A 26,516-nucleotide genomic window follows, 5' to 3' on the forward strand; every position below is an offset into this window, starting at 1 on the left:
TGTCCGTCATTATTAGGACGTTTCTTCCCCGTACAGACGGCAGAAAAGCCTTCAGCGCTAGTCTGATGGCTCTCAGCTCCAACAGGTTGATATGTAGTCTGGACTCCGATGGAGACCAACGACCGCTGATGGTCAAGTCGTTGGCGTGAGCTCCCCACCCCGTGAGTGAGGCATCCGTGACTACTGTTATCTCCGGCCATGGTTGCCAAAACATTTCTCCTTTCAGGATGTTCTCCCGACAGGCCCACCACTGAAGGTCTCGGGCTACTTTGACCGGGATCCGAAGGAGATCTGTCATCCTTCCTGAGAACTGTGACCACTGAGTTCTCAGTGCCCACTGGAGGGATCTCATTCTCAGGCGAGCCTCCGGCACGAGGAATATGCAGGATGCCATGAGGCCTAGCAACCTCAGAAAGTCGTAGGCTGGGAGATATTGGGCATTCTGAAATCTGATGACCATCTGCAGAATATCTCGAGCCCTCACCTCTGGTGGCAAGGCTTTTCCCAGGGAAGTGTCCAGGACTGCTCCAATGAATTGGAGTCTCTGTGATGGTATCATCTGTGACTTCTTTAAATTGAGGGAGAAGCCCAGCTTGTGAAGGAAGTGGCAAACATAATCTAGTTGTCTCTGAGCCTGTTCCGAAGATACAGCTCTGATCAACCAATCGTCTAGGTAAGGGTAGACATGAATCCCTTCCCTCCTTAGACTTGCAGCCACAACCGACATTAGCTTGGTAAAGACCCTCGGGGCGGAGGTTAGCCCAAATGGCAGAACTCGAAATTGATAATGAGAGCTGCCAATTGCGAACCTCAGGTATCTCCTGTGCCTGGGATGGATCGGCACATGGAAATAAGCGTCCTGGAGGTCTAGAGATACCAACCAGTCCTGAAGCTGGAGGGCCTGAAGGATCTGAGAGAGAGTCACCATCTTGAACTTGTCCTTTCGGAGGAATTTGTTCAATTCCCGTAAGTCTAAGATGGGTCTCAGTCCTCCGTCCTTCTTCGGTATTATGAAGTAGGGGGAGTACCAACCCTTGTTCCTTTCCGCTACAGGTACCAGTTCTATGGCACCTTTCTCTAGCAGGTCTAAAACCTCCTGCAAGAGGAGCGGATCTGGAAGCTTCAAAGGGTTGTTCCCCGGTGGATGACTCTGAGGGATATGTAGGAAGGGCAGGCAGTAACCTTGGGCCACTGTCTCCAGAGCCCAAGCATCTGACGTAATAGCCTGCCATTCCGTCAGATGGTGAGTTAACCTGCCCCCTACTGGTGTTCTGTGAGGGGAGACCTCAGAGTGGTTTTGAAGCGGCTGATGCAGTTGCCGAAGGTAAAGTGGCTCCTGCTCCTGCGGGTGCGGCTTTCTTTCCCCTACCCCGTCCACCACGGGTAAATCTTCCTTGGCCTCTTTGAGCCGGTCGTCCCCTGCCCCTTCCATATGAGGAATAGTAACGAAAGGACCGTCCTCTCCACGATGATCCCGAAGGACGAAAGGTATTCTGACGGATAGCAGCTCCCAATGACTTGGCTGCTGCCTTGGACGTTTGCAGTTTCTCCAAACTGTCATCCGCCTTCTTTCCAAAGAGGGTAGAACCGTCAAAGGGCATATTCAAAAGCCTGGTCTGCACGTCAGAGGCAAAACCAGACTTCCTCAACCACGCATGCCTGCGGATTGTGGTACTTGCCGCCATGGCCCTGCTGATACTGTCAGCAGAATCTAGGCCAGTTTGTAGGGTCTCGCACATCGCATCTTTACCATCCCTGATGATGTTTAAAAATGCGTCCCTTTCCTCTCCTTCTTGGAGGCAGTCAGCCGCTGATGAAGCGCACTCCCAAAGGGTGTGGCTGAACCTAGCGAGCGTACAGGTCGCGTTAATAGACTTTAACGCCATGCTACAGGCAGAAAAAACCTTCTTAGCCATGGCATCATACTTTTTGTCATCCCTATCCTGCGGAGCAGTGGGGTATGCAGATGTGCTGCCTGATGAGGTTGCAGCCTGTACAACCAAGCTCTCAGGAGTAGGGTGTTTTGACAAATATTCAGGGTCAGAACTAGCCACCCTGTATTTTGTTGACAGTTTTTTATTTACTGCCGGGATAATTTCTGGCGTTTCCCAGTTTGTCAAAATCCTTCTCTGTAGAGCAGAGTGAAATGGAACCACAGGATCCTCCTGTGGGCCCTTGTCCAGTATGTCAGTGAGGTCATCCTGCTGAAAGGCAGGAGAAGGTGCAGACCAACCCATAAATTCTATGATTCTAGACATCAGAGCTCTATATGGAGTCTCCGCATGTTCTCCTGGGTCTGGTTTGATAAATTCTGCTTCAGGAGAAGTGTCCAAGCCACTAGCTTCCTGAAGTGCATCCTGAAGATTTTTTAATCTTCCTTCCTCAGAGGCGAAAGTCTCTGGCTCTGGTGATGTGGTCCTCTGTAAATCAATATCTTGGTCTGAATCCTCCCTTTCCTCAAAAATCGAGGTTAAAGGGGGATACATTGGTTTTTGGAATGGTATAAACCCCATTTCCAATGCAGAAGGAGCCATCATCACAGGCCTTGAAAACGTCGATGTCGTCGACACCGACGTGAAAGTACTCGAAGGCGCCGTGAAAAGCGTCGAGAAATGTGTACTAGGCCTCGAAGAACTCGAAAGGATCGGAGTCCTGCTCGAGAACGACGTCGACGTTCTCGGCGTCGAGTCGGAGGTCTTTTGTCTAACCGTTGGCTGTGGAGTAGCCGTGGTTCTTTCCTTCACCGGCGTCGATATCGGCGTCGACGTCGGCGTCGACTCGATCGACTGATGCGCCGATGAATCCTTCGACAACGGCGTCGATGGCGCCGACCTCTGTTTCGAAGGAGTTTTCGACGATGGCGTCGATGATGCTTTATCTCCCGATGGCTCGAGGCGCTTTCGGGTTGACTTTTCCGCCGGGTACTGCGACTCGCGGCGTTTAGATTTTTTGGGTTTTTTACCCGGGGTATCACCCTCAGCTGTCTTCGAGGGGGACGAGGCCGCTTTCTCGAAGACGCTTAGCATCTTTATCCTGAATTCCTCCCACTCAGCTTGCGAGCTGCGTTTTGTGGGGCAATGAACTCTCTCAGGAGAACTCGACGAAGATGACGAAGGGGATCTCCTACGTCTCTTCTTCGAGTGTCTCGATGTCGACGAGTGGTGGGAGCCACTTCGTGATCTAGATCGAGAGTGTTTATGGTGAGGAGACGAACGTCTCGACTCTACCGAAGAAGCTTTCGAGGAAGTTAAAGTTGACCTACCTCTCTCGAGCTTCCCCCTACGCTCCTTCAAGGCTTTCGCCGTCATGGAAAGGCATTCCTCACACTCCGAACTCTGGTGCGTGATTCCCAGACACCACAAACAGACCCTGTGAGGGTCCGTCAACGACATTTTCTTCCCGCAGTCTCGGCACTTTTTGAAACCGGACCGAGGGGTCGTCGGGTCGGAGGAGGATGCCATCGATATCGAGGTAAATAGTAGTTATTATATACGTTATCTTGACGAGAACTGAGCAACGGTGTTCCGAGGCACAACGAAGCGCGGAAAAACGGAACTGAGCAACGGACGCTGCGCGCGGCCTTTATAGGCAGGATGACGTCGACGTCGGCACGGAGGCCGTCGAGGGTCATCGACTCGGCGATCATCGACGCGCAGCGCCCTCTGGCGAAAAAATTTTCCGAGGCCAGCAAAGCTGAAGGATTTCTATCTAAGATAAGGAATACGTCGGAGGACACAATCCCTTCGAAGGATTGTTATGGACAGGAAATGGGGCACACCGAGTGGGATTTTGGGGGTAGGAAATGTGACCCACTTAGAGGGATCTTCAAGGCTAGGAATCATGGCACACTTAGATAGATTGCTGAGGGTAGAAAATATTTTGCACTTAGATGGATTTTGGGGGTAGGTTAGCACCTTCTTTGCTTTAAGTTCAGTCAGGATAGCCTGCCACCACTCCGGGGCCTTGGCACTGCACCTGAGAGTTTCTTGGTATTAGCTCGCCTACACATTTACAACATCTGTAAGGACATCCTTTGGGATAGCACCTAGATATGCAGGTAGACTTGCGTTGCAGCTATATAGAAAGCACATGCAGGTTTACACTTGTGTTATCCTTAGAGCATTTATGCCTTATAAAGTTTTGCCTGCCCATGAACCGTGAAGATATATGTTGGTAACCCTCCATCACACTTATAACTGCTTAGGTTAGCTATTGAAACGCACAGTACTTATATGCAGGTATCCTTGATTTCACCCTTAGTAGACTCCTTGAGTTAGTGGTCATAGCATTTGGAAGCTATGTACTAAGAGGTTTATAGTTAATATGTCGAATGACATATTTTCGAATACAATAATGTCGAGAAAAAAATGATTTTTTTTTTAATGGGGTTTCCCCCTATTCCCCTGTTTTTTTTTTAATTTACAATGTATTTTTATTAACTAAACCCAAAAAAACATAAATAAAAAAAACACATTCAAACCTTTTCTTTTTTTCCGGCATTATTTTTTTCGACATTTTATCTGGATACCGTACTAAGACTATAAAGGTAACCTGTCTATTGCACTTAGATAATTCCCTTCATTCTAGTTTCTATGGTAGCCTGTCTAGCCCACCTAGATGTGGCTCTGGGACAGCCAGCCGATTGCAATTGGAAGACTTCAGGGTAGCCTGTCAATAGTGCCTAAAAAAGTCTAAGAAGGTAGCTAGCTTTTTTCTTCCTCACAGAAGATCAGATTACACAGCGACATCAAACGCAAAGCACCATCTGAGCTTAAGGTTTGAATAAATGCAGCACTTTGGTGGACATCTGCCACACACTTTAGAATGCAGCTATGACTACGACAAATTCAGTCTAGTTGAAAAACCAGACCTGCCTCAACACCTCTTCCATTAGAAAACAGCGACAACCTACAACATATTTTGGTCTAGCTGGTACATATCGAGTCTCCTGCACTAGCGCTCTGTCGTGACCTCCCTCACCGACACGCCACATGCCTGACCTCTTGGGTTGCTTACTGTAGCCTTGCCAGCCTTCCTAATGCTAATATTGGCCAAATGCACACACGCATCCTAAGCCTCCTCTTAGAACTTTCCCATACCTGGACTGCGGTCCCGTGGGCATTCCTACCACAAAGCACTCTGAGGCCATACAAATAGGAAAAGGTGCTATATAAATGACTACTACAATACAATACAATACAATAAAATACAGGTGTATGCCACTATGGTTATGTCTTCTCCTTGTTCATGGAGAGGTGTGGATCTGGGATGGAGGGAGTGGGGGAGAGGAGGTAATCGAGGTCATGGCCTCACCATATACTCTGTGTTGCGGGACCCAGGGGTGTAATGGGGAAGATCACATGTATCCCCTGAAACACCAGGGGCCTGGAACAGGAGACCACCCCATGAAGTCTACTCCAGCTGCTGGCTCTTTTAAGCAGTACCTATGCAAGGTAGAAGCTACTGCCATTGCCCGCGGATTTAATATCCATGAGAGGGGAATAGCAATGAAGGAAAAGGAACGGGAGGACCTGTAAACTCAGCCCATATGGGGGTCAAAAACGACTGCTGCTGCCTGTGCTTATGCAAACCCGTAAGAGAAGAACAATGACAAAGAACGTGAAAAATATCCCCCACCTGAGTGTTCAACATAAGGCTGCTCTCCCAGGTGCCTCAGTCTGCAAGTGAAACCAGAACACCTCCTGGCCCACTCGAACCGCACATGTGCACAAGTGGGAAATCCAAGATGGGGGAATGACATACTGAATGCTATGTCAGCATGACGGACCACAGGGCTGGGGGCACACTGAAATAACCTGAATATTCACTTTATCGCCAAAGTAAAGGGTCATCAATACACACATGCAGGTCATGGGTAATAACCCAGGCAAAAGGGGAAGGATCGGGGCTCTATAAATATGTAGGGGAAGCATTAGTGACTGTGGGTATGTGGATCAGCAGAGTGAGCAGGCATGGAGAAAGAGAGATGCAGAGAGATCAGAAGGTGAAGGGAGAGGTGGCGAAGGAGGTAAGGAGAGAGTTGAAGATACAGGAGAAGGGGGTGGGGAGATAGAGAAAGGTGGAGGTGAAAAGAGAGCTGATGTATCAGGAGATGGGGAGAGAGTGAAAATGGAAGCAGGAAGAGTAAATGAAGGGAGTGGAAGGTTTATGAGGTGGAAGAGGGGGGCAGAGTGGAATTACAAGGGGTTGGATGAGAATATATGAGAAATATCAAGCTGGAGTGGAGAGGACAGAGGTTGGCATAGATAAAGAAACAGAGATTGGAGAAGAATATAAAGGCAGACCAGAGTACAGTGCAGGCCCAAGGCAGGGGTTACAATAGAAGAAGGCCCTGGAGATGGGGATGAGAATGGAAAGGCAGGGAAGTAGAGTGTGCAGATGTCATTGGAGACGTGGGGCCAGCTACCGAAAGACACTAAAACAACAACCATCAGGCTGTTGTCAAGATGGTGTGGGAGGATTGAGCTAATGGCGGAGCAGTGAAGAGCAAAGTCAACTGGTGTGGTGAGGAGGTGAATAGGCTGGGACTGGGGGACAACATCAGGTCACAGAGAAAGAATGACACGTTATCACCGAATCAGGCCACTAGAAACCCTCCAGGCCTAGGGTGGCCAACTGTCCCGTATTTTGCGGGACTGTCCCGTTTTGGAGGACTTTGTCCTATGATAGACAGGAAAAGCCCTGCCTGCGTTCATTTAGCAGTCTCGACCCAGGCTGCTTTGCGTGTCTGCAGGCCGCGCTGGTGCTGCCACTGCTCTCCCTGCTGTTAATGCACTGACATTATACTTTCTTACAATACTTATGTTTTCTTTGTTGGGTTGTGATAGTCATGTTCCCAGTTAAAACACGTGACCATCACCTCCCAAGGGCAAGGTATTGTAATTAAGCTGGGTGTTAGAGCGTTAATGGCCATTCACCGATTGTTTAAATAACAATTGTGGCAGACCACAGGTGATGTCATTGACACAATGTGAGTCCTAAGTGTCCAGCAAAATGATTTAAAAAAGTTGGCCACCCTATTACCTGAGAACAATTCAATATCCAGTGGTACAGGTGTCCTGACGAGTTAAATCTTAAAAATCCCTTCCTTAAAACTGATTGGCCAGATTGCTTAACTCGTTTGAAACTCTGTCAAGCAAAATGAGCCTATTTTTGCTACAAGTAATGTACATAGGACATGCAACGTAATATTTGAACAAGGCTTGAAGATTATACAATTTTGACCGGCAATGCTGCAATGAAGATTTTGTTTTTGTATCCATGCTTTATGGATGCATTCCAAAATAAAAATGTTTGGGATGAAGCACTTAATCAGAACTTAACAGAACATGAGTGCTCTATGTTTTAATGGATACCAAAATACGTGCCATATCGTTTTACTATAATTAGATATCTGAAATATTTTACCTCAAGCTGCTTCAATGCAAAGGAAGAACCATCTTGCTTCAGGTTTCCAAAGATTTCCTCAATGCTATTTCCTGAAAATAAACTGCAGGAAATAAAACAAACAAGGTGTTTATGAAAGCAGACACATTTTAATGACATTCATCAGTAAGATTTGTACAAGCAAAAAATATACTAAAATCTCTTTAATTGACCTGAAATGGCATTGCTACATTTTCTCATTTTCCATCTTGGCTTGCCTGCGTCTGCAGGCGTGCTCCTATGAAAGATGATCACGAGGCGGAAGATCTAAAATACTGCATCAGAATCTCCAGGTAAGCCCTGGCGTGCTATGACTGTATTTCCTGCAAAGTCTGATGAGCACCCATTGCAAATGCACCCCTGAACCTAATTTACCCTTTGGGTATTTACCCATTAAATTGTGTGTTTTTTAACATTGTCTGTGCTGCTGGCACCTCTGGCCTACTACAACCATTGTCCAGTGGGGCTGATACTTGCAAAGGCCTCCTCTTCTCAACATGGCCACCGCCTTGCAATCTTTCCCTAGCACCGGAGTGCCTCTTTGTTTTCTCACTGCAGCGGCTGTCGTGATTGGCCACTCTCGCACCTTTGAGCCAATTGGTCGCCGGCAGGCGAGTAAGCAGGCCCACCACCAAGGCCCACCATCTAAGGCTCCTGTCTGAGCCTGGGTCGGCCTAGAGGGACTTGGAGGGCACCCACATCTCGCCTCAAAAGCACCTTGTGCTCTACCACCTCCTGGCCACATGAAACAGCCACCCAGCATGCATCCAGCCAGCCCACAAACGTGTGCCTTTTTTGAAGCTGTGTTCCCCACAATACGATTACCTGTGAGCCCTGTCCTGGACATTGCTATGCCTTCTACTAACTCACACCTTGATTGAGCCTACGTGTGCCTATGCCATTCTGGCTTTCAATGTCTTACTATATCCTTTCTCCTTAATGCATTTGTGTGCCATTTGGCAAAAATTAATCCTGGTGTGTTTGCAACAACCTTTCACCTCATTTTGCATTGCATTTTTGTGCCTTTTGGTAAAATTCGAATCCCGGTGCGTTTCCAACAACTTTTCACCCCCATATTTGGTACTCAAGTGTCACTATTGCATCTCTTCTCTCGCTTTTTGGCTACTAGGCCGCCTGGTGAGTTTGTGTTAGTGCTGTGCAGTCTCTCCTCTATCTTCCATCCTTATCGCTCTGCCACCCCTATGGCACTCATCACCTCCCCTAACTATTTTAACTGCTATACTATCACCTATCCTCCTTCTCTCACGAAGTCTGGAAGGAAAAAGACATCCTGACCACTAACGCAGGTCTACCCATTGCAGACACCACAGCACAACTTCCAGACAGATTGTCACTGATATCTTCTTTTCTGTCCCCTCTCCAGACCTTTGGACTCCTCATCTTATCTCTACTCTCTCTCCTCTTACATCCTCACCCATTAATGGTGGCACTAGATGGGAAGTACTCTTGGTGGGCTTCTCATCATCCAGGTGTGTCATTAATGTCTATCGCAATGGCACTATCATGGCTCAGGGTTCTCAACCCAACCTCCTCCTCCTCCTCTTCGACCAGCGATTGCCGTCCCTCATCAACTTCCTTCCTGCACCTGCTACTCCTTCCTCCTCTCTCCCTGTCCCCCTTCCTCCAACTGGTGTACCACGTACCTGTACCCCTCATCGGAAAAACTTCAAAGGCAGTGACCTGCTGCATCTAGCCACGCTTAATGCTTGCTCTGCTATAAACACTCTGCCGACATCTGCTTCCTCCTTGTAGACCTTGACCTCAATATCCTCACTCTTACTGAGACGTGGTGCAATGCCAGCTCAGTCACTGCTTTTGACTCCCTTCTCCCTGATGGCTACAAGATCATCTCCAAGCCCAGCCCTAACATGCTGGCGGTAGGGTTGCCTTAATCTTCCCAGAGTGGGTCCCCTCTTTCCTCATAACCACCCAGCCATAATCCTCCTTCGAGAGCCTGGTCTGCAAGCTGCTCATCTCTCCCACTTCCTCCCTGACCATTGCCACTATCTACAGGCCACTTGGCTCTATCACCCTGTTCCTCTCAGAATGGGCTGATTTCTCTTCCTCTCTCCTCACATCTACCTCTATACTCCTTCTCTTGGGTGACTTCAACATCCACTTTGACTCCTCAATCACAGCGTCTACTCTATTCTGTGACCTCTGCACCTCTCTCTCCCTCTCCATTCTCCCCTCTGGTCCTACCCACTCGGCTGGACACACTCTTGATGCCTTGATCTACATGATCTTTTGCTCTCCTCCCCACCCTGCTCTCCTGGTCAGACCACTCCATCCTGTCCTCTCACCTGGGTCCACTCTGCCCTCTGACTGCTCCTCCCCCAGCTCTGCCAACCTCATTCACAGACATTCACCTGATGTAGCAAGTGTCAGCTGCTGCCTTCGCATCCACCTTTATCCCCCCTCTCCTTCTACTGCAGACTCTACCTCTGACTGCGCTCTAAGCAACCTCCATCTTGCCATCACTAACACCCTCGACATTCTTGACCGAGTCATGAGGGTCCGTCTGAAACATGCCACCAAGCGAAACACCTAGTAGGATTCTGAACTTGAAGCCCTAAAACGCAAGTGCAGAGCAGCGGAACGGAAGTGGCAGACCTCAGGTTCACTCTCTAACAAACTTGCCTGTCGCCTTCTCCAAAGGCAATACCGACTCTCCATTCGCTACAAGAAAAGGGTCCACATCCAGGCTTGTGTCTCTGATGCATCCAACAACACAGCTGAACTCTTTCAAATCTGCAAGGAACGAGCCAACCCTTACGAAGTCTCCACATCGCCTCTTCCCTCTCAGGCCTTCTGCAATGTACTGGCCACACACGTCACTGCAAAAACTCAGGGCATCCTGAGCACTCTCTCTTCCTTTTCCACGCCCTCTCTTCCCATCCCCCTGCCAGCTGTGGAGCTGTGGCCTCCCACCCTTCCTCTGCCACTCTCTCCTCCTTCTACCTTATCACATCCGATGAGGTCACCAGAGTTGTCCGCTCTATGAAGGTCTCTTCCCAACAGGTCTGCCCCTGTTCTTCCAGGACTATTAAGGACAATATCTGCTCTCTTGCCCCTGCACTTGATGATTTCTGCAATGATGTTCTTGCTAGTGGGTCTTTCCACTCTTCCCTCAACCCCTCTCGTGTGCCCCCACCTGAAAAAACATTCAGCCGACCCCACATGTCTGGCTAACTACCGCATCATCTCTATCGCCCCCTTCGTTGGGAAACTTTTGGGTAAGCTGGTCTTCCCCCCAACTGACACAGTATACTGAGCTTGTCGGTTGCCTACACGTCAATCAATCTGGATTCCGAGCATCCAGAGGCTCGGAAATTGTTCTCCTGATCACCTGTGAAGAACTGCTGGCATCTCTTGAATCTCACTCTCCAGCTGTTCTCATTCTACTTAATCTTCTCCTCTGCATTTGATACGGTCATCTACTCCGTCCTCATAAAACGGCTCCATGATACCCTTGGTATCTTGGAGCAGGCACTGGACTGGATGACCTCCTTCCTCACTAACCGTCCCTCCTAGGTTATCCTGGGCTCTTTCTCCTCTCCCATCTCCATCTCCACCTGTGGCATTCCCCAGGGCTCCAACCTTTGCCCCTGGCTCTTTAAAATCTATCTTGCTGCACTTCCACACCTAATTGCCACTTTCTCCCCCTACTTCCAGTATTATGCAGATGACACACAACTCTTCTTCAAACTTCCTTCCAATCCTCTCCTTACTTCCTTCATCATTCCTGACTGTCTATCTGCCATCCAGTCCTGGTGTGTCTCAAATGAGCAAGACTGAGATCTTTCCCCTTTGCGACTCCTGCTCCCTCTTTCTTCCCTTCACTCTGGCCACCCTATGTGGGCTCTACCCCTTCTCCGTCATCTGAAGCCAGAAACCTTGGAGTCATATTCACTCCTCTCTTTCCTTCCTCCCTCCCATCCAGGACCTTGCCAAGAAGGGCTACTTCCAACTCCACCTCCTCAATGGAATCCTTCCTTTCCTCACTTTCCCCCAGAAGCTCAATATCTCCAGAGCTCTAGTTCTCTCCATGCTGGATAACTGTAACAGCCTCTTCCTTAATATTCCTCTTTGCTCCCTCTGCCCTCTTCAACTAATCCAGAATAGGACTGCAAGACTTATCCTTGGCCTCAAACCCAGGGACCGCATCTCCCCAGCCCTAAAATCTCTCCAATGGCTCCTGGTTGCTGCAAGGATCAAATTCAAATCTCTTTGCATCATCCATAAGGCTGTTTGGGGCCAGGGACCACTCTATCTACAACTGGCTCTCACCAAATACTCTCCCTCCAGATCCTTACTTTCCTCTTGCACCAACTCTCTGCATATCAAGCGCTTCTCTGAACAGCATGCTGGTGGCTGATTTTTTTCCTCAGCTGGCTCCCTCTGCTCGAACAGCCTCCCCCTTCCTCGCCGTCTTGAGCTGGATCTCCTCAATTTCTGGAAGCTCCTCAAGACTTTCCTTTTCACCTCCTCCTTCCCCCTCTCCCTCCTTTACTAAACCCCACAGTTGCTGAGACTAGTAATCAGGGCCCTTATGTGTCCTTCTGGGTCCTGGCCCTTCACCCCCAAACGCCTGCATCCTCCGCTCACTCCCAGCACTTGCCTTTGCGCCCACTTACCTATGCTGTCTCACAAGTCTGCACCTATTATATATATATATATATATATATATATATATATATATATATATTACACAGCCACACTAGTGGCTGTGTAGTTATGGTTAAGTTGCTGTTTCCATAGGAAGAAAACTTTTTGGGCGGCCTATAACTCTGCTCCCCCTGGACGAATCCTCTCCAAACTTTGCAAAAAATTATATGGGCCATTCTGAATTTTTTTGCAAATTTTGGTGACGTTTGGTCCAGGGGGTCCAAAACGTCTTTTTTTCCCATAGACTGAATGGGGGGAAAACTTTGCGCATGCCTACAGGCCAAACCGCTGGATGGATTTTCACCAAATTTGCAGCAGGGACAGGGGCTTGGTCCCAAAAGCGTGCTTTTGTAAATTTGGTGACAATCCATCGAGTAGTTTCCTTTAAAACGACCAAAAAGTAGGCCTAAAAAAATTAGTGATATCTATGTCCGCTCCTCGGTCACCCTTCCCTGTTCGCTCCACGGACAAGATACCGATTGGCTAAGGGGCTGGCGTCATGAACGCGGACATGCGACGTCGCCACCGATTGGCTGCAGTGAGCCGTGATGTGCGTCAGGTTGTTTGGATGCGCCCGACACCTTGGAACTGCCGACAGCGCGGCGGCCACAAGAGGCGAAATGCTATATCGGAAACTGTTTTGGTGTGTCAGAGTGCTCGGGGAGGTTCAGAGAGTAAGAGATGGGTGAAATACTGTATTTGTTTAGGCGGTAGGTGGTAATGATGTATTCCCTATGCCCGCCTTGTCCGGGATGTTTGTAAGTACTGTAAATAAGGGGTCTCATAAGGATAGTACTTCAGTCTGTGCTGTGCGCAGGCAACTTGAAACTGTTCTAAGGACAAGCGTGGTGTTAGCGAACATTGAAATTGAGTACATGCCGTAGTTACATTTTTTGTTTCTATGGGTGTGCTATTGATTTATACGTTGCCATGGGTGTGATATGCTGCGGTGGTTGTGGCCAGGGCCTAGAGTCTTGGGTGCATGGCCGTAGGCCATACTCCCAAGACGCTAGGCTCTGGCCACAACCACAACAGCATATCACAGCTATAGATACACCCGTAGTATTGCATATCGATCAGGTGGTTGTGGGTAGGGCCTAGAGTCTTATACGTAGAGAAATTATACATCTCTATGGGTGCGATATGCTGTGGTACTTGTGGCCAGTACGTAGAGTCTTGGGTGGAAGGACATGCACACAAGACCAAAGTTATAAGCACTGCAGTTATAAGGTGACATGGGTTTTATATAGTGCGGTGGTTATGGGCAGGACGTAGAGTTTTGGGTGCATGGGCGAAGGCCATGCACCCAAGAACTAAGTTATAAGCACTGGAGTTATAAGCCACTATGGTTTTTATATACTGCACACCCATACATTCAAATATCTATGGCCTTACACCCAAGACTCTAGCGTCTGGGCACAACCACTGCAGCATATCACTGCTATAGATATACTCGTGGTATCAAACATCAATCAGGTGGTTGTGGGGAGGGCCTAGAGTCTTGGGTGCATGGCCAAAGGCCATGCACCCAAGACCAAATTTATATGTAGTGAAGTTAGAAGCCACAATAGGTGCGATATGGTGTGGTGGTTCTGGGCAGGACCTAGAGTCTTGGGTACATGGCCGAAGGCCATGCATCCAAGAACAAAGTTATAAGCACTGAAGTTATAAGCCAACATGGGTTTGACATAGTGCGATGGTTGTGGGAAGGACGTACACTTTTGGGTGCATGGCTGCAGGCTGTAGGCCATACACCCAAGAGTGTAGACCCTGCCCACAACCACTGCAGCATATCACATTCATACATCACACCCATACAATTGATTATGTGTCTGGTAGGTGTGGGCAGGGCCTAGAGTTCTGGGTGCAAATTGAGTACATGCTACAGTCAAAATGTTTCATTCTATGGGTGTGCTTATAATTTATAAGCGACGATGGGTGTAATATGCTGTGGTGGTTGTGACCAGGGCCTAGAGTCTTCGGTGCATGGCCGTAGGCCATTCTTCCAAGAATCTAGGCCCTGGCCACAACCACCGCAGCATATCACAGGAATGGATACACCTGTAGTATTGCTTATCGATCAGATGGTTGTGGGGAGCGTGCACTCAAGAACAAAGTTATAAGCACTGGAGTTATAAGCCACTGCATACCCATACATTCAAATATCTATGGCCTTACACCCAAGACTCTAGCCTCTGGCCACAACCACAGCAGAATATCACAGCTACAGGTATACCCGTAGTATCAAACATCAATCAGGTGGTTGTGGGGAGGGCCTATAGTCTTGGGTGCATGGCCAAAGGCCATGCCCCGAAACCAAATTTATACGTAATGAAGTTACAAGCCACAATCGGTGATATATGGTGTGGTGGTTCTGGCCAGGAGCCAGGAGCTAGAGCTAGAGGCCAAAGGCCATGCAACCAAGAACAAAGTTATAAGCACTGAAGTTATAAGCCAACATGGGTTTTATATAGTGCGGTGGTTGTGGGCAGGACGTAGACTTTTGGGTGCATGGCTGTGGTATTGCTTATCAATGAGATGGTTGTGGGGAGCGTGTACAGTCCAAGATCAAAGTTATAAGCACTGGAGTTATAAGCCACTATGGGTTTTATATACTGCACTCCCATACATTCAAATATCTATGGCCTTACACCCAAGACTCTAGCCTCTGGCCACAACTAATGCAGCATATTACAGCTATAGATACACCCGTAGTATCAAACATCATTCAGGTGGTTGGGGCCAGGACCGAGAGTCTTGGGTGCATGGCCGTAGGACCGTGCACCCAAGAGTAAACTTGTAAGTAGTGAAATGATAAGCACCATGGTTTTGATATGCTGCGATGGTTGTGGGTAGGACCTATAGTGTTGGTTGCTTGGCCGCAGGGTGTAGGTGGTAGGTTAAACATCCAAGACGCTAGGCCCTGCCTACAGCCACTGCACCATATTACTGCCATAGATTAGACGTATAGATTAAAATATGTATGACATGTGTGGAACTATACTTACTGTTTACTTTGTTGAGATTCCATATATTTCTTACATGACTTTAGTACTTGGCGGAAATATCCTTTTTTAACTTCTGTGATAAAAGAAAAGAGCATGTTAGTGTTTGTATTTTATAAGGACGTATTACATTGTATGATAGACATTTTAGTTTTTTTTTACCCTCGTATTTAGTTTACAAACCAGTGTACTGTGCATTTTGCTCAGTTTCTGTGTTTGTTTTTCAAATCCTTGGGTCTGGGGGGAAAAAAATCCTTGTCAGATGAAAAAAACCTTTCTTTGCTATGCTACCAACTATTTCTTTGTTTTCTTTGCGTGTTTACTTGTTGTTTCTGAATAATGTTATGTCTGTTGGCTTGTTGCAGATTTTTTGAAACAGTTAGATACCTGTTGGCGTATTCTAACTGTGTATTTTTTGTTATGGATCGCTGGTATTCATTGATCTGTGTGGATGTTATACACTCTTGGGCAGTTAGATACCTGTTGGCGTATTCTAACTGTTTATAGTCTTTTACTTGAATTTTTGTTACTGTTGAAGTACACATTAGTTATTACATTTTGGCTTTAAGAAGATTAAATACGCATTTGTAAGATTAGCTGGCAATCTCTGCTTTAGAGTAATGGTGCTATCATTACATTCAAACCATCCACATTTCTTTTTAATGTATGCAGTGTAGTGACCTGCATTGGTGTAGCTCCTGCGTTGTAAATTATACCTATAGTTGTAAAGGTTTTCTTACGAAGTGACACTTGACCGTGTGTGAATCCAGTCAGCTTGCAGTTGTTTTTGGTACCATCTGCATTCTAACATAGAAGCATTAGTATTATGTAGTTACTATGTGTTTCTTTAAGTAAGGTGGAGCGATTATCTGAATTGCACATAGTACATAATCTGCCATGGTTTACATTATGTAGAAGTTGCTGAAATGGAATGGATTCACAATTAGGTATGGATACATACACAAATCGCTCATTTGGGATTTGTTCCTGGATCACATTGTTACAGAGAGTGCATGTATGTTTCCACATGTATGAAATCTGGAAGATTTCATTTATAGGTATGTTTTTTTTTCCAGTACTTGTAGTAAGTACATTAGACATTCTTGTGGATTTTCTTGTGAGTTTATAGTGAATCTCACCATTCCAGCACAGTAGTCCAATTCTTGTCTTATTCCGTGAACACTGTACGTGCTGTCAGGATTGTTTGTTGCGTTTCTATGAAGGACTAACATTTGCAAACACAATTGGTCTGTACTGTGTAAGTAAATATTTTTAATAATTGGTGGCAATTGAAATACAATATTCATTGCTATATTTGCATAGCAACTTACACCAGTTTCATTTGAAAATTTGAATGGACCAGCTAGTTCTGTCTCTGAGTGATTTTTTCGGAGTTTCTGTTCCTTCTTTGAAGAAGTACCTGATTTACTTTCCCTAATAGGTTCTTCTTTGCTTGTGGTAATTGATGAAGTTTTAGCTTCTTTTGTTTTCTTTGAAGGATTTGCCGTCAGATTCTGTTGCATTTCTGTTTGAATTCGTTTTCGTTTACCACGTTTTACTTTTTCTGGAACAGGATATGATTTCAGATGGGGGGGTGTACAGTGAACACAGTCTATTGTATTCTAAAATGCAAGGAATATCAGCTTTCAATTTACTTGCACCAAAGTTGATTAGAAATAGACTGTCAAGTGTACTTAAGCGTGATAGTGCTACGTAGCTCATGCCTTCTTTAAAGACTGTGTTTCCTATATCTATCAATGCTTTGTCTAGGGTAAAACCTTGGGATTTATGAATGGTGACTGCATATGCAAGAGAAAATTGTTCTCTACGTAGATACATGTCTTTGAAGAGAAGGAATCAAGCAGTTGAGCGTCCTATCCTTTTCACTTCTGAAAGTTTGTCATAGCGAATATTGACTAACTGAATGTTGTTGTCACGTGGGTATGTTTGAAAGCCAACAACTGTACCCAGTGCCCCATTAACTAGCCCTTGCTCCACGTCAAGGTTACATTTAAGCATTACTCTACAATAATAAGATAATTTTAATATTTTTTCCAAACCAGCTGTGTTGGAGATTAAATACCTTAGAAAATTCAGTCTTGTTGTGGCTTGCTCACACACGGGTATGTAATACCATGTACGTCTAGTTTGTCTGTGACGCACATTTCCATTATTGGTTGCATTTCTTTTTTTAACATTGTTTCATTGAATTTGAAACAGCTTGCAAGAGTTGGCATTATGGACATAAAATGGACATTTGTATGCGCTAATTGTTCCAGAACATCAGTAGCACATGCGTTATTGCCATGAAGTGCATGAATGTGCCCGTTTTTCAATATTGCTTGTGCTTCTTTTTAAAATGTTGGCGTAAGTGAGATCTGCACATTGACGCATGTTTTCTGTTAATTCTCTGTTTTGGAAATGTTGCCAAAGGTTGACATTTCCTATAATGCCAACAGTTTTACGGCAGAGTTTGTGTCCTAAGGTTTTAGAAATAGGTTCACCTTTCACTGGTGTCAATTGTAGAAGACCTCCGAAAACGATAATGTGTTTCCATGCAAAGAGTTCTTCGTAGTTTGTTTTAAGTACTTCTTGCAAACTGAGGTGAATCAAAGCCAACATTAGGTTGGAGACCATGCTCACTTCATCTATTAGCAGCATTTTCATTTGTTTTAATACTCTGCGTAGTTCCATTGCAGCTTCTGCAGAAAGTTTGTAATAGTCTAATTTGTTTTGGTGTTCTACTGGAAGGAGTAGTAATCGGTGTAAAGTGATACCGCCTATGTTGTAGGCAGCTAAACCTGTGGGGGCAGTTACAACAGCTGACAGTTTGTTGTTTGTCAATTGTTGAAGGAACTTGCTGATGATTTTGATTGAGAATGTTTTTCCTGACCAAGCTTCACCACTGAGGTACAGCAGTATAGGTTTGTAATTTTGGCAGGTACATTCTTTATTTTTGTGTTGTACACCATGTGCAATTTGTTTTGTTACTTCTTCGAAAATGGTGTGCTGATCTTTGTTAAGTTTTGCTTGTAGTACAGTTAAGTCTTCTATATCTTCTTCATAGTGGCACATGATGTTTTCCACTTCTGTCATATCTAATTCTGCCTCATTTGCTATTAGTGGCTGTCCTAGTGGTTCTTCGCTTCCTGTTACAGAAGGTGGACTACTGTCGGAAGTGTCCTTATCTAGTTGGGCCTGAAGTTCTTCTTCGTGTTGCTGTTCATTGTGCAAAATTGTTTTGTACTGCGTAAAGTTCACATCGGTGATAGCGCTTTCATTTGCTTTGAAAGCATCTTCATAGCAGTCATAGTTATCTAGTATCTCTTCCTCTTTTCTCCATGGTTTAAAAAGTTGTAGCAGAGACATGTATTATAGTTCTTTCTGTTGAGTTTTTAATGACAATTTGACATGATTAATTAAGCTTCGTTTGGTAAATTTCACTAAGCTGCCTTCACAATCTGTCACTCTATATCTACCTTTGCTTTCATCTGGTTTTATATTATTTTTGTATTCAAATTTTTGAGCTATGTGGTATAGACACATGGTTTCCAAAGTGGTACTCCTGTTCGGATAGTATGTGTCCAGTAAATTGTTTTTTAAAATGTCTTGGCTGTTGGGATCATTTCTGGCAGTTGTTTCTATGTCCTCATATGATTTCAGAACTCTTTTTCTAGATTTAGCAGGACTAAGACTTAGCCACACTATGTTGTCTGATTTTCCATTACAAAGCAGTACCGGTTATATGATCTGCCGCTTTATATGTGCCACATTCTCTATGAGAGAGCATTTTTATGCTTAGGCTGTACAATTTGTGAGATAGTGTTTGGTCTGATGATAGGTCATTCCAGAGGTCTTGAAGCTCTGTTTTTTCTGCTTTTGTTAAGTAGGCTGTAACATATCGTGCAACTGCAGTGGAATTGTCTGCAATGTACTGCACATCTATGTTTGCATTCCATAAGAGGGCAATGATTGCATTGTAATCATTGATATATTTTGAATCTTCTGTTCTCTTTATCTAATACGTGTTCTTAGGTGATTTACCTTTAACACTATGTCGAACTGAAGACACAAAGTTGTTGACTTCACCTGTTTCTGTAACTGGTCTAGGGAAACCAAAGCGGCATTTGGTGTAGTATTTCCCTTTGCTTTTGTATTTGCAACAACAATATTTGCCACATTTGTATCTTTGAAATTGTAAAATCTGTCTATGCAGGTCACTATGTGTCCGTTGTGAAGCGATTTCACAAGTGACATATTTTTGGATGAACTGCAAAACAGTGGCATCACTGTCGTGACCAAATTTAGGTGCACCGTTGATCCATAAAAGCATGTGAATATGTGGTGCTCCTCTCGCTTGGTATTCTTTTCTACAAAAGAAGTGTTGCACTTCTCCGAGGGGAGGAACAGTTTTATTACAAATAAAGTGTAGCATAGCAATGAAACAATGATGGAAATATCTTGACACATTAACTGGATCTAGAGAGCACAGTGCTTCAGGTGTTAGTATATCTATGTTGGTTTTGTTGTTGTTTGATATGCGTAGGAACTCATGTAAATCTTCCCATGCATAGTCTGCACAACTTAGTGTAACAAACCAAGTCGGTGGTCCAAGGTTTCTGATCATACAACGTACGTCTCCGTGCCGTCGGAACCAGTATTCTTTCGTACCACGCATGTTTGCAAACAGATTTGTTATACTTGATTGTAAAACCTCATCTTTTTCTTGCACTTTTTGTATTAACTGCGTAGCTGATATATTTTGAAAGTGGGTTCCAGATTTCAAAATGTGTGCAACTCCATAACATAGGGTTGCTAGTTCACTTTCAAAGAGTAGGTGGAATATGTATTCCACATTTTGTCTAAATCTGGGATCTTGAACATACATTCATAATGAGCAGTATTCTGATGCCGTAATCCGAGTGGGTCTATCATCGTATCTTCTGCCTTTGCCAGTAGGAAACAGCAGTGGAAAAGCATGTGCTTCTATACTTTTTTCCCATATGCTCATTGGTGATCCTTTGGTTTGTCGCATTTGGTAAGTTTCTAGTGCATCATCTATGCTCTCATTAGAATGCACTGGATGAATTGTGTAATGTTCCAAAAGAGTGGATACTGCAGCAGGATCCAGAATTTCAAATTGACCAGTTTCTGATGACTCTTGAATTATTTCAGTTGGTTCCCGTAAGCTTTCTTCAATATTTATTTCTCTGTAGTATTCGTTATTGTCTTTCAGATATTGCAAGGCTTGTCTAACTTTATGTAAGTCCACCAGTTGTTGCCAAATTATTTTGTCTTTTGTTGGTACACCATTTACTAAGACAATTAAAGAATGCTCTATTGGACGTTGCACTCCTAGAGTGTGTACATTTTCTGTCAGATCTAATGGCAAATAAACTACTTTGCCACAAATGCCTTTCACCAATTCAGAAGGAGGTAATCTTGCTGTTTTTGGTTGAAAGTATATTATTGCTTGAAATGGGTGAACTGTTTGAATTATGATGCTCTCATACAAATTGAGTTGTTGCAGGAGTTTTGGTAGTGGGAATAATTTCAAATTATTTGTGATAGCACGTGAAGGAGTTTGGTTGTTGTCCAGTTTTGTAGTGCAGTAACTGCAACATATTAGGGGCTCACTTATTTGGTATTTGTTTTCTGCTAAAAGGTAGAGAGCTAATTCAAACCATTTGGAATCTTCATTGTCTTCTATTTTGTATGTTACGTCTATAGTTTTTGTGTTCCTTTTGTAAAACGTTCTGCGGCAACACACACACACACACAGGCCTGGTTTGGTACTTCAGCCGATGCACTTTTACATTTTAGTATTTATTATTTGTATGTGTGTAATAGAAGGTTGCTATATGCAGAATTGTTGCTAGTCTGTTCTAAAACTATTGCATTTTGTAAGTGGCTTTCACTTCCAAAATATTTTCTCTGGATACGGTCGATTTCTTCTTGTAGGTATTTGGGTGTACCATGTATCATGTAGAAGAGAGTTATTTAAATTGGCTAATTCTAAAGCTGGACTTTTAGCATAGTACAGTTTATACAGTAGATTTCTTACATTTGAATAATGTATTGATATCCTTTTGTTATCATGGAAGGTGCTTTTGCAAATAGGTCCTGAAATGCAGGCTAATGAATGTCCTTGTAGTCCTGTGTATTTGCGCACTGGACAGATATCCATGTTTTGTAGCACTTTCATTTTGATTTTGTCTTTACCTTTCACATACTGATTGAGGAACTGACGTGAAGATTTGAAAGATTTGTTAGGAATGTCACACATTGACGTGCACGCCCATTTGTATACTGGACGGTCTGGTTTAGTCGAATGGAGAGGTAATTCTGAGTTTTCAGGGGATACTTTTGTAAGCAGTGTTTCTTGTTCCATGATGGTATTATTGATTTTTTCACACCCTCGTCCACTGCTATGGATGGCAATTGTGTTTGTTTGATTTTGTTTGTATGCTTCTTCATTGAAATATGGTTCTGTGGTTGTTGTGTGACTCCATTCACCTCCACAAATATTTAAGAAGTTATCTTTGTTGATATTCCGTTTATTGATAAGTTTCTTTTGTAGTTTAGTACTTAGTTTTGTTAGTGGTTTCATCCTATTTAACAATAAAATAAATAACTTCCTTTTGAGAAGGATTGCACTGTCTACGAAAGCTTGTAGGATTAATTTTCTAAGATAGGTTTTAAGGGTTGAGGATGATTTCGGTCCTCTTCTTATTAGATTCTCAAGGACTCTGTGGCGAAACATTTTTGCTAAAATACTTTCTTTACTATGGGTTCTTGTTACTATATCAGGATTAATATGAGCATTGTTAGGAGTACTGGTAGCTGATTTTTTGTAAAGCGTTTTCTGTTTCGTGCCACATTTTGATAGAGGAGCCAAAGTTTCGGTAGTTGAAGCTTCTTTTGTTTCGCTAAATGACAATTAGCTGTTTTGTTACAACATTCTCTACAAACTCTGCTAGAGATGGATACTTACTTTGGAAACTTTTATTTTCATTTTCTCTATTTCTGCGTTCCTTTCTACGGACTTGCTTTTTGGTAGGCATTCTTTGGGGTCTGTTGACAAAAAAAGAAGGCATGGTTTGGTCTGTTGTACAATGTATGTGTGCTGTGTGCATGCGTGCATGAGTTTGATGGCGAAGCTGTTTGTGGTGGTGTGTGAATGTGCATTGGGCAGTTACAATGAGTTGGGAAGGCTATTTTTCTGTTTGTATATTACTACACTGTGCTTCAGATGAGAGTAGAAAGTGAGCTAGTGGTGAGGAGAAGCATCAATAGTAAACGTAATGGTATAAAATTGGAACAGTTATTTGTTTTCTAGTACTAACATTCTAAGGCTTATGAATGTTATTTGTGTTCCAAAAACACAGGGATTTGTGAGCCATTCTGCCTGTTATTCTTTCTTTAATAAATGGGGATTTGTGGGTAGAATGGTTCAGAAATCAAAGTTTGTTTTGGTACACAAATTACATAAATAACCCACACAGTCTCTTTGAGGAACAGTAAGAATATAAAGGTAGTACTGTACTTACATATTTTTGCGGAATGACCAGGTTTATACGGATATGTTGTTTGCAGTGTAGATGCTGAACTTTGTGTGTTTAAAGCAGTGATGTTATTGTAGATGTTCATTTTGCATCTTTCGTTAGAGTACTCTCCTTTGATATCTCAACACAGTGCATGTGTGCCTTTCATTTCACTATGTGCAGCCTTTATATGTTATTTGCAGTATGTTAGTTGAACCTGCTTCGCAAATGAGTACAATTTTCAGTTTTTGAAAATGCCTCTTTTTTTTAAGCTGTGTTGTCCATAGCAGAGAGGTTTGTAAGTGATAGGTCATTATAGTAGATGGGAAACATTTCACTACTTTCATATTATAAGTACGAATCTGAAAAATCGGGAGACCCTCAGAGGGAGATGTAAGCACAGCAATCGGGAACGTTTATTTTTCTCATACCATTGCATTGAAAGTAGCATTAATGAAGGCGGTACACAGTAAAAAATTGTGACATTTTCTAATGGAAAATCAAGTTTCGCGCCTAAATCGGGAGGGTTGTTACGTATGTATAGGTTATGCGGGAGACAGTAAGTAGTAGTGCGGTTTCTCAATTAAAAATCGGAAGTCTTGCACTTAAAGGGGGAACATTGGTATGTATTGGCTATGCAGATTTACTGGCATTAATTTGTTTAAATAAAATTGTAAGGGTTGCATGTTCTCTGATTAAAATATGCATACCTGTACTTTGTACTCATGCATGTGCGCATGCATGGAGCTGTAAGTAGAAATCCGCGACACTTACACAGTTATTTTTGAATTAGGTGCTTTGCAATGATATGCGACTTGCATTCAGAGTGAGCAATAGTACATTTGAAGTGCGAAATTTAGATGACAGAGTTAGATGTAGAGATGTTGAATGTGATTGGAGGATGGTTGCGTGACTGCTTAGCTGTGTCCAATGAGGGAATGGATTTGCGAGTGATGTGAAAAGGGTATAAGGACTGGCTAAGAGTTACGTGCCGCACGTGGACGGCGCTTGTCCGCGGTAGGGCGTGCCACATACGGGGTTCTACAGCAAATCCAGCATGGAAAGGGGACTGTAGGCATCAGCCAATCACATGTTCACATTGTTCATTTGTGTCGAAAGACGGTGCGTGTACTGAAGATGGCAGAGGTGGAGACAGTCAGGGTTTTGGTGCTCAGAGATATTTTTGTCCCTGGTTTACAGCACTATTCCGAAAGTAGGCATGTGGCACACAATTTCGATGTCAGGGGAGTGGAGGTGGTGTGGAGTGCTGAGACTGATTGCAATGTTGCAGCAATTCTCCAAATTTGTAGAGATATGCGTAGGATGACCAGTCCCCATGTGGTACTTTTGCACTACGGTGCTTGCCATTTGGGCTATGTGAGTTCACATACTTTGCTGGAAGATTTGGAACAGTTGGTGCAAGCAGTCATTAAAATCTTTCCAACTGCGAAACTAATTTTTTCTGGCTTACTCCCTAGAGGAAAATGGGACAACAGTTGTTTTCTGTCCTGATCAAAGTATTGGGAGGTGTAACATCAATTGCGTCATGCATGCTTTCATGTTACGAGCTGGTATGTTTTTCTGCAGCCACGAGAACATTGTTTCCAGTAATGCGGCTTATTTTGAAGCAGATGGTGTTTCGTTATCTTGTTTGGGAAATGCCATGTTCTTTTGGAATGTAAGGCTTGCTTTGGAGAAGGTTCTGTAATGATTGTAGGAGTAAAGTAAGAAGAAAAAAAATACAAAAATAAACAAAATAACAGGTGTCTGTAAGGCATCTGCCCAAAACCTCCCCCCCCACAAAAAATGGCTCTTTTCAGAGCCCACCTTAAAGGGGAAAAGGGGAATAATATTTAAATGTACAGTCGTCACGCTCAGATCCTCTACGTGTCCGCCGACATGGCGGCATTCTGCAGGCAGCGCGTATTACCAACAGGGTTTCTGGGGTGGAGACACATGCAAATGAGAATGTGCGAAGCTAGGGATTGGTCAGTAAAGATCAGTGGGTGTGTTCTGAACACAGAAATTTAGTGAGAACGTCTTTTCCCTGACAGGAGACCAGACAGCCATGGCTTTGTGTGCTCGAAAACAGATTGTCTGGATTTTGGGAGACTCATGGATACATCGGTTGAAAGTGCATGCAGAAAGTTGCGGTATGTCTGCAGATCTTGGATTTTCTCATGTGGAAGTACACTGGCATGGAGTGCGTGAAATGCAGTGGCCGGACTTGGTACCTCTCTGTGCTACTTTACAGACAGAGCGTCATCCTGATATAATTATCATTCATTGTGGAGGAAACAGTTTAGGCTATGTCTCTGGAATTTCTTTGCAATGAAGGAAGGACTTGGGAAGGTCATGGACATGTTTCCAAATTGCCAAATCGTTTTTTCAAGACAAATGTGGCTGCGTTCTTCTGCATTTGGTCCACAAATGAAGAAAGCGAGGCACAATGTCAATAAGGCTGTTTGTGCCTTTCTAAGAGATGTTGGCATGTCCTCAATGTACAATGAAAACATTTTGTTTCACAGCACTTTCATTTTTTTGCAGAGATGGAGTCCATCTCACATATGCTGGCAATCAGATTTTTCTTCGCAATGTGCAAAATGCATTGCAACCTTTTTTGGTTTTATAGTCACCTATTTGGCAATCCGTTTCTTCCAATCCACAGTTTTTGAAACGCACAAAACACCACCGAAAGGCTCTTTTCAGAGCCACCACTTACTCCCACCGAAAAAAGTGCATTGGTTTTGCTCCGCTTGCACCCTCCATTTTTGTGCGTCCTGCGACTGTCCGCTGACTTTTTGAAAAATGCGCGGGGGACTAGACCAGTCACTTGATAGTTCTATTGTTAAACTGAGAAAGGCGGCTCTGAAAAGAGCCTTTTTTGTAATTTTTGTTGTTTTCCAGTTTATTGCTTTTCAGCACACAGGGACACCAACCACGGGGATATGAAAGGGCAGGTGGCGAGAGAAAGATGTAGGGTGAGCTTTACTTAGGTAGGGAGCAGTTCTTCTGGTGCTCCGTGACCGTAGTCTCAAAAGCACTTCAAAGACTCTCCCCCCTGCAGAGTACTGCATCGCAGTACATACACAATATTGTGACCCTCCTAAGGTAAGGGTCAACAGCATCGCAAATGGCCTGTGAGGCAGCTGGAGGGATGCGCTCCCCCACAGGAGAGTCTCTTGCGGTGCGAGAACCCGACATGGAAGATGCTGTGGAGGAACTCAATCTACTACGTTCTTCACATGGTACCACCTTGCGAATGTCCGCACTGTGGAACGAAGTTAGGTGTCGCTTCATGGTTGTCGTACCAAAGCTGTACGCATCAGGTCTCCCGCAACTCAGCACTGCTTACACATGACCTGGTTCGCACGTGCTTCTGGTACGTTACCACAAATGGTAAACAACCGCCATACCCACGACTCCCGGCGAGTGCTTGTAGTGCGGAGTTCCTCCACCTCATTCCCTTCTTCCTCTTCTTCCTCGCTCTCTACATCCTCACCCGTATTTCCCTCTGCAGGCCCTTGGGGAGGTGGTGGCGGTGGAGGATTTGGGGGTGGTGCTGAGCCTAATGAAACAACAGCAGCCATGGATGCCATAAGGATTGGTCGGCTAATGTTCGCTACAGCAGTAAAGGCAGCACAACTCAATCTGCGATAGCCAGAAGCACAATGAAGATGAGCTCCGGGGTGTGGCCATTTGTAGGGGCGGAGGAGTGCGGCTCGTGACCATATCGATCACTCAAAAGCATTGCAAAAATTCTAAACAATACGTTGAAAGGTAGGGCCATTGTATAAGACATGTAAAATTGTGATTTTGTACTGTAAAATAA

General features: G+C 44.4%; 1 protein-coding gene across 3 annotated transcripts in view; it reads right to left on the reverse strand.

The window, feature by feature from the left end:
* Positions 1 to 26,516, reverse strand: part of HIBCH (3-hydroxyisobutyryl-CoA hydrolase) — a 1,493,921-nt gene that overhangs the window by 237,212 nt on the left and 1,230,193 nt on the right. For all 3 annotated transcript variants that reach the window (XM_069615663.1, XM_069615664.1, XM_069615665.1), the window contains one exon: positions 7,429 to 7,510. In XM_069615663.1, coding sequence (XP_069471764.1) covers positions 7,429 to 7,510 — 82 coding nt within the window. The remainder of the gene's footprint in view (positions 1 to 7,428; positions 7,511 to 26,516) is intronic.

The sequence above is a fragment of the Ambystoma mexicanum genome, chromosome 9, assembly GCF_040938575.1.
Source record: "Ambystoma mexicanum isolate Mex_15411 chromosome 9, UKY_AmexF1_1, whole genome shotgun sequence".
Classification (NCBI taxonomy): Eukaryota; Metazoa; Chordata; class Amphibia; order Caudata; family Ambystomatidae; genus Ambystoma; species Ambystoma mexicanum.